The sequence below is a fragment of the Bicyclus anynana genome, chromosome Z (genome assembly GCF_947172395.1).
Source record: "Bicyclus anynana chromosome Z, ilBicAnyn1.1, whole genome shotgun sequence".
NCBI lineage: Eukaryota > Metazoa > Arthropoda > Insecta > Lepidoptera > Nymphalidae > Bicyclus > Bicyclus anynana.
The window spans coordinates 14,670,514-14,679,783 of NC_069110.1; the positions used below are offsets into that span (position 1 = coordinate 14,670,514).

General features: G+C 36.3%; 1 protein-coding gene across 4 annotated transcripts in view; it reads right to left on the bottom strand.

Moving 5' to 3' along the window:
* The window catches only part of LOC112055107 (uncharacterized), a 52,514-nt gene extending 45,560 nt beyond the window's left edge, over positions 1–6,954 (bottom strand). For all 4 annotated transcript variants that reach the window (XM_024095109.2, XM_024095110.2, XM_024095108.2 and 1 more), the window contains exon 1: positions 6,859–6,954. In XM_024095109.2, the coding sequence (XP_023950877.1) occupies positions 6,859–6,949 (91 nt within the window). In that variant the 5' untranslated portion in view covers positions 6,950–6,954. The remainder of the gene's footprint in view (positions 1–6,858) is intronic.
* Between the last annotated feature and the right edge of the window lie 2,316 nt (positions 6,955–9,270).

Consider the following 9,270-nt stretch of genomic DNA (forward strand, 5'->3'; position numbering starts at 1 on the left):
ACCCTTAACCAACCCTACCCATACCCTAGCCTACCCTTACACTACCTCTACCCTATCCCTTACCTACACCTATCCTACTCCTACGCTACCCCCTACTCTACTCTACCCCTACCCTATCCTACTAATACGCTACCCCTACCCTATCTATTCTCTCAGTCTCATAGTCCGATGGGACAGCAGACCGGCACCGTATAAAAGAGTATTAGCACCAGCATCAGCATGACCGACGGCTTTACGTCAAGCCTCTCCTCTTCGAAGCTCCTAACCAACAACTCGATAGCCGTTTTGAGGTTTGCACTAGTTTGTATAACAGACGGCCGCGTTCAAAAATAACTATTGGAATTTATTGTCAATAAGACATTATTAACTCTACGTCGTTATTGTCGATATAATGGGTAATCTGATCGCGAGCTATATACGTTTAGCCAATTACGGACCCGCAGGGAGACCTAACTAATAGGCATCATGTTAACAACTGAACATATATCACGATACCTAACATGAAGCCTACATCCAGCGAACCGCAACTACCAGTGGAGATAATAAATAAGTCGTTATTAATTTTAATCACGTAACTATTTTAGTTCTACCACTACCTCCTCCTCCTAGTGTCTTTAAAATACTGGTATTTCTGTCATTTTGAGAAGGAGTCTGTCTTATTAACAGCCCGGAATTATAAAGTTACATCCCGTACCTTGGAGAATACGTCTGAACGTCAATCATTGCTGACATTTGATGTGATCGTTCTTTCACCGGAAAGCTCAGTGTTGGTGGACCGAGGATATCAAGCGGGTTGCGGGGAGCCGCTGGATCCTGGCGGCTCAAGACCGTTGTGCTTGGAGATCCATGCAAGAGGCCTACGTCCAGCAGTGGACGTCTATCGGCTCATAAGGTAAGGTAAGGTTGTTCATCTCATTTAAGTGATACGGAGGTTAGCGACCATTACGGTAATTCGAAATTTAGAAGAAGCATCCCGAACATCATGAACACATAGTCATGGTTTTTATGCCAGAGCTTTTGCTCGCCAATATTCGTAATCGCAGTTTCAAGTGAAGCGAAGTGAAAATTATTAAACTCGGCAGATATTCTGGACTATAAACTATGATTGGAAATGTTTATTTGGAACTTATGTTGAAGAGCTGATTAAAGTCTCATCATCCCCATTCCAATTTCTCGACACTAACACTTAATAAAAATATCACAAGGACAAAGTCGTCGCAAGCGTATTGCGCTGCGTTAGCCTAAAATGTAAAACTAAATCAGCACTCTTACGGGATTTACACTAATCACACTAATGGAAATGGATTAAAAGCTTGTTTGCGTTGACATTTACGCCATACGGTTTCAACGATTTGAGAGAATAATATGCAAATTGAAAATGGCTCCCGCAGGAAATCCGAGTATGTGCATTAACATTGAAACACGTGAAAGGGAAATAAAATTGATGATGATTTTAACATTGATTGGTTTTTGTAGTGTGTTTTAGTTCGGTTTCGGTTTTGTGGTGTAACTAAATAATATGGAATTGGCGTTTAGGAAGGGAAGGAAGATAAAGATTTTTTTAATATTAATATTTTTTTATTGAGAAATAATGCAATAAGGAACTTAAGCTAACATATCCTAATAACTATAAAAAATATGCCCACGTGGAATGATGGCAAGAATACTGGCTTCATTTCTACGCTAGAGAGCCAGGATGATTATGTTAATTAAATATGTTTATTTAATTAATTGCATGGCTATCTATGCACCTTTGCCATCTTATAGGTTGTTCATTGATCCCTTTACCAAAAACCTATTCAGACGGGAATCAATAAAATCTCTCAAGGCTTTGGACTCATCCAAGTTGACTTTTTCCCTTGCAAGAAGTTACCCAAATTAAAAAAAAATCAGTTCTCAAGCAAGGTCCGGGGAGTACGGTGGATGTCTTAGCCATTTCAGTTGAAGCTCTTCTAATTTGGTATTCGTTTTGTGCAATGTGGCGCGTTTGGAACCCTCGTTCTTTAGCTTCTTCCTCGTTCTTCTTCTTAGCTTTAATTTTAAGTTTTCGACAACATTAATAAAGTTTTATGTTAATTTTTATAAAACAGAGAATCTGAAAAATATAGTTATTTCTTCTTCTTCTTCTTAATCGTTTACTGTTGGAAGAGTGGTCGTGGTTGCAGCGATGAGCGCTTGCCTTCTGTGCTTTGCTCCTCCACTTTTGGCGATTGGCTGCATTATGAGTCCGCCAAGGATGATTGTGTAGCAGACTTGACTAAATCTGTCCAGCGGGTTGCACTTGGCCCTGGACTACCAACCGCTCAATTGAATCGTGTTTTCTGGAGAAGTGGCCAAAGAACTTTAAAACCCGTAAAAGCACAGTCGACGATAGTCTTTCTTTAGTTCATTGAGAATGAAAATGTTGGTTCTGGACGCTGTCCAAGGAATCCTCAATTAACGTCTCCAACACCACATCTCCAAACCATTGATCTTGCGACGGTCTTGTAGACGAAAGAATCACGTTTCCGTACCGTAGAAAAAGATCGGAAAGACAAGACACCTCATAAGTCGAACCTTGGTGGTTTTGGTGATTCTCCTATCATTCCGAATCTTGTTAAGTTTCTCCACTGCCGATCTAGTAATGGCACAACGTCTCCGGTTTTACAAGTCACTAACTGTTTGAAAACAATCTAAAATGTCTTTATTATTGAATAGTCTGTTCCGCTGTTTTGAAATTATCCTAAAAATTTATTAAAATTTTTAAATTAATATTTAGTACTCGAAAAAATAAAATTTATCTTTACTAGCGGCGACATGTCCATGTTTCAGCCGCCGGCAGAATCACATTTTCAGCGCAATATTTAGTTCAATAAATGATTGGCCATATTTATAAAGGTTACAGTTTTTGTTAGCAATTTTCCTCTTCTTTTTGAATTTTTTCAAATTGGAAATATCTTACACAGTTTTTGAGATATAAGTAAAAAACCAAACCCCTGTTTTATTTTTAGTTAATTGCTTATAAGTTTTCAATTTTTACGAGCGGCGCTTGAATTTTTTCGAAAACTATCTACGAGTACATGCGATTTTTAACCGAATGATACTTCAAGTATGGTTCTAGGAGAAGGAACAAAGTTTCGATCTAAATGGCTTTCTGAACTTATACTAAGAGGACAATATCGGTTGGTAAAAATCGAACAGCCTACTGGCGGCAAATTTGTAAATCCACCACTGAAGGAAACTCAGAGTCTATTAGGACTAGAAAGCTGCGATTTGGCATAGGTAGATATATCGAATCAAGCCTATAAAGAGGTAAAAGATAATTAAAAAAAAAACCTTTTTTTCGGGTTCTTACCCTGCATTTAGATGCGGTCTAAAGACTAAGGATAATTTTTATCTCGTTCACGCCACAATGCGAGGTACCGTTGGATAGGTCTTCAAAAAGAATATTGTGGATATGACTGCACATTTTTCAATTCAGAGATCTGTTTGTGCATTATTAAAGTTTAAAGTGCTAATTTATTTTACGGAACCCTACACTCCGCGTGGCCCTAGTCGACACCCAGTTTTAGTTGTTTTTGACAAAATACAAAATGATGTATTTTTTATTTATTTTTAAAATGGCTCAGATCAGTTCAACTAGAACGTACGCCTTGACTGCTTATTACGCTACTGGCAAACTCTGAGTGATTTAAAGTTCTACTGAAACTTGATAGTTACTAACATCAAGTTAGCGCTTTAATATCTATGCGATCGTATCTTCTCGATAAAACGCTAGTATGATAGTAAAATTACATTTGAATATCAAACTTTCTTATTAAAAACAGTCGTAATAAAGTACAATACCTATTTGTACATTTTAATTTACTAGTGGACGCCCAAGACTTCGTCCGCGTAAAAATCGGTGCAAACATTTTTTCTTTATTAAACCCAATAATATTTTAAATGTTACACATTACACATTAGTTCGTTAACAATTTTACAAAATTAACCTAGAGCATGAAAGATTTATACTGAAAAATCTTTTAACGCCTTTTTAACCGTTTTAGTGGGAAGAATTTACCACTGTTCCAATGTACCACTTTTTAACCCTATAAAGGTATAATTTTAAAAATACTTTAATCGCATTATCTTTAGAATTTTGCTGGCAGTACCTACACATACCAACTTTTATAAATGTTACTTGAAAAATGAAGGTGTTCATAAAAAAAAACCGTCAACAACCCCTATATTACCACCTTCTGTTTATATTTTCACGATAAAAAATGCCAAGCTTTCATTTCATCATCATTTTGATTTCAATACACCTATCGATTACATCCTCCTCCTTAATCCGACCCTGTTTCTCAAAACAATTCATTATTAACGGACCTCTACCAACTATAAAATTACCTCCCTGCTAAATTTCAAGTTAGTAGCATGAAAAATGAAGGACTTTCATACAAATTTGCGAGAGCATTTAGGCCTCCTTAATCCGCAGGCCCTATCGATAAATCTATTCATAGCAAAAGTTAACTAACTATTTACTACTTCCCTGCCAAGTTTCAAGTTTGTAGCACAAAGATGTGCTATTATAAACTATATAAACTTGTAAGAGCATTTAGACCTCCTTAATCCGGCTCTGTCGCAAAATTCGTTAGTAACGGACGTCTACCAACTATATAACACCTCCTTGCCTAATTTCACGTTTACAACATGAAAAATGAAGGACTGTCATATATACTTGCGAGAGTTTTCAGACCTCCCTAATCCAGCCCTATTGCAAAATGCATTTAACATACATTCACTAACTGTTAACTACTTTCTTTCTGCCAAATTTCAAGTTTGTAGCCTAAAAAATGTAGGTCATTCGTTCAAACTTTGAAGAACCTTAAGACCTCCTTAATCCGGCGTTGTAGTAAAATTTGTTTGTAACGGATGTCTACCAACTATTATTAACCACCTTTCTGCCAAATTTCAATTTTGTAGCATAGTAAAAAAATTAAGGACTTTCGGGCGAGATCATTTATACCTCTTTAATCCGGCCCCATTTCAAAATCCGTTCTTAGCAGATACTTACTAATTATAAGCTACCTTTCTGCCAAATTTCATCTGTATACGTCAAGCGGTTATCGAGATTTCGTGATGAATGACCTTTCGCATTTATAAATTAGGATAAAAGATAAATGCGATAGGTCATTAATTATACCGCTTGTCGTATAAAGATGAAATTGGGCAGCGAGGTAGGTTACAATTATTAGGTATCTGCTAAGAACGGATTTTGCAATAGGGCTGAATTAAAGAGGTCTAAAGGCTATCTCGCGAGTTTCTATGAAAGTCCTTGATTTTTTATGCTACAAACTTGAAAGTTGGCAGAAAGGTATAATAGTTAGTAGACATACGTTACAAACGAATTTTACGACAACGCCGGATTAAGGAGGCCTAAAGGTTCTTCAAAGTTTGAATGAATGACCTACATTTTTTAGGCTACAAAAATGAAATTTGGCAGGAAGGTAGTTAACAGTTAGTGAATGTATGTTAAATGCATTTTGCAATAGGGCTGGATTAAGGAGGTCTGAAAACTCTCTCAAGTATATATGACAGTCGTTCATTTTTCATGCTTTATACGTGAAATTAGGCAAGGAGGTGATATATAGTTGGTAGACGTCCGTTACCAACGAATTTTGCGACAGGGCCGGATTAAGGAGGTCTAAAGGCTCTTGCAAGTTTATATAGTTTATAATAGCACATTTTTGTGCTATAAACGTGAAACTTGGCAGGGAGGTAGTAAATAGTTAGTTTACTTTTGCTAGGAATGGATTTATCGATAGGGTCTGTGGATTAAGGAGGCCTAAAGGCTCTCGTAAGTTTGTGTGAAAGTCCTTAATTTTTCATGCTACCAACTTGAAATTTAGCAGGGAGGTAGTTTTATAGTTGGTAGAGGTCTGTTAATAATGAATTGTTTTGAGAAACAGGGTCGGATTAAGGAGGAGGATGTAATCGATAGGTGTATTGAAATCAAAATGATGATGAAATGAAAGCTTGGTATTTTTTATCGTGAAAATAAAAATAGAAGGTGGTAATATAGGGGTTGTTGACAGTTTTTTTTTATAAATACCTTAATTTTTCAAGTAACATTTATAAAAGTTGGTATGTGTAGGTACTGCCAGCAAAATTCTAAAGATAATGCGATTCTAGTATTTTTAAAATGATACCTTTATAAGGTTAAAAAGTGGTACATTGGAGTGAAACATGGTAAATAACACATTCATAAAAATACATAGGTATAAAACATTATGGGGAAAAAAAGTTTACACCGATTTTTACGCGGACGAAGTCGCGGGCTTTTGCTAGTATAAAACATTGCCGATAATTTCTATTAAAATAATAAACAAGGAAACTAAAATAAATAAAATACATTACAGTATCGTGTTAGATAAGAAACAAATGAAAACTGTTTTGAATTGTAACACCTTTATTGCAAAAACAAAAGCTCTATAATAAAATTAAAAATTTAAAAAATAGTTAATGATTATCTATTAAATTACTTGAATAAATATATCATATATCATTCTGCATACAATATTTCACTTTAGTCGTTGTAAGAAAATAAACAACTAACACAAGCGCAATTATAGCACACAACAAGGGATTAAACAATAATCTTTAAAAGAAATGTATAAAATTATTATCGACAAATGAATAGCAGATGAAAAACATATAGCGATGAATAACACCAATAACTCAAAATGTAACAGGTGTCAGATCCTCGATCACAAGTAGTCAGAAAATGGTATAATATTGAGCTCTCGCTTGAAAACATTAAATAAAAAAATCGCACGGCGGGTCAATGAAATAATTCGCACAAAAGGAATTGCTGTCATGAAAAAGTATTCCTACCTGGTGGGCGGGCAAGCGCGCACGCGAGCGCCACGGCGAGAAGAGCTAGCAACGTTTGCATGCTTCGACGTCTTGATGATAAAGTGACCATGCTTACCGCTTTACCCCGAGAGTCCTGCCGCGCACTCGCGCAACGATCGATACCCGCCCACATGATAAACGCTTCCCATCCGACAAAACGGCGCATCTCCAATTCTAACAAACGCCGAAACCTTAAACGCGACGCAATAGAGACTATTTTATTAACATACTGTCTTTTTCCCGCGAACGAGGTACAGGATTTTGCATCCGATCTACAAGTTGCTCGCTATTCGCAACCCATTACACTGAGAGACAGAGTTCAAAGTCTAGATTGCACGAAATCAGATTTGCTGGTGATCTGAATGAAATTTTACTCCTAGAATGACATTTGATGTTAATAGGTAACGTTAGATGAAACTGAATGTACAAAGTAGAAAATATTTCAATGTAATATTACGTATAGTCTCAATAAAATATATTTGATATTTTTATATAGTTTTATTTGAAACGTAAAACGTTAAATTATTAAAAAAAAAATCCAAAAACTTATTTCTCTGAATTTTTAAATTGGCGTAACTAGCACCTATTCAACAAGAATTTAGCGCACACACAGAACATGGAAAACGCTACAGCTTATGATTTTCATACTATGCATGCGTATTTATTAAAATTGTACTCTAGTTTATTTTATGATCAATTTAAATAAAACGTGAATGATTTAGTAGAGCCGTAAACAATATCTTAAATCAAATCAAATCAAATCAAAAATCATTTATTTCAAGTAGGCTCAGTTTACAAGCACTTTTGACACGTCAGTTGACTATTTGTAAAGATTCTACCACCGGTTCGGAAGGCAGGTCCTGCTGAGAAGATACCGGCATCTTCTAAAATCATCATTCTTTACAATATTTATTATCATTAGGGACATACAATAATTCATTCCTCCTAATAAAAAAGAGCCTCAATGGCTCAACGGTAAAAGCGGTCGGACTCATCACCGAGGGGTGGTGGTTCGATTCCCGCCCCGTTGGTCTATTGTCGTACCCAATAATCCTAATACAGTCTTTCCCGACTAGTTGGAGGAGAATGGGAATTAGTCATATTTAAAAATATGAGAAATATTCTGTTTAAAAAAAAATCTACTTCTTGTGAAAAGATCAAAGCCTCCAAGCTTCTTTGTCATTATTGAATTCATTACTTGTATAAGCCTAATGTAACTTTGTGCAACTGCATTTTATAGCAGTATTAGTCCTAGTAGGTACTAGTAAAGACGTGGGTGTAAATAAACCGTTGAAGATGAAGATCAACTCTATATGAATTCCTAGAACGTTTGCACCCTCTATAACGTCATAAGTAGGTATTCTTAGTACTACTTAGGATACACGTTTCATTGCTCGATTCATATTCCAGGAAATACAGCTGAAGCACATTGCTTTGAAGGCTTAGACGTACACGTGTTCCTCTCTTGAAGCTCTTGGGCAATACTTCTCAAAGTTTAGCAACCACAACACACTTTATTGACGTGACAACGTCATATAATTTGATGAAGCCGGCCGATCCGAAAAAAGATGACGTCATTCGTTGTTCCTTCACTCTAGGGTTGCCAACTTTTTTTACAAGAAATAAAGTAGGTATATTCTGGTGTATAAAACAGTAAACAGTATTTTAGAAAAACGAACATTTTCTTTTGAAAAATGCAGTATTTTCTTATGACGTTGTCAAGTTCTATCGTCCTATCGACAGTAAACTGACTTTACAGACAACCGATTTTTTTTTATAAATATATGTTGTTGGTGGATTATTATATTAATCCCACCAACAGCATCTTCACCTATAGGAATAACAATGCGTTGCTTTACTTTTGATGTACCTACAGTAAAAGAGCTTTATTCATTTCATTTGCGCTTCCTTTATCCGCGTTTTATACTATTCGCGGATTTAAAAATTGCGAGCCAATTCCTTTATTCACGGCTAAAGAGTTCGCCATTCGCGGATCTGATAGCCGTATGGGACGTAAAATCTGCAAAACTTTAACTTGCAAGTTTGGCAAGTTAAAGCAAAGTAAAGCAAGATTTTTAATTTTACAGTAGATAAAATTCGTACTATGCAATCCGTACGATACGAATCAGTATGACTTTCTATACAAAGAATACTAAAATCCGTTACATGCGATGCGTCCAATACGTACGATGTGGAACTGTGGACGCCTGCCATTACCCATCATTCTCTAACTCTCATATCTAGCGTATAGTGTTTTATGTGGATCCTAGTCTTGAACTTTTTGACGACCTCCTTGGCGCACTGGTATGCGCGGTGGATTTACAAGACGGAGGTCCAGGGTTCGATCCCCGGCTGGGCCGATTGAGATTACTTAATTGGTCCAGGTCTGGC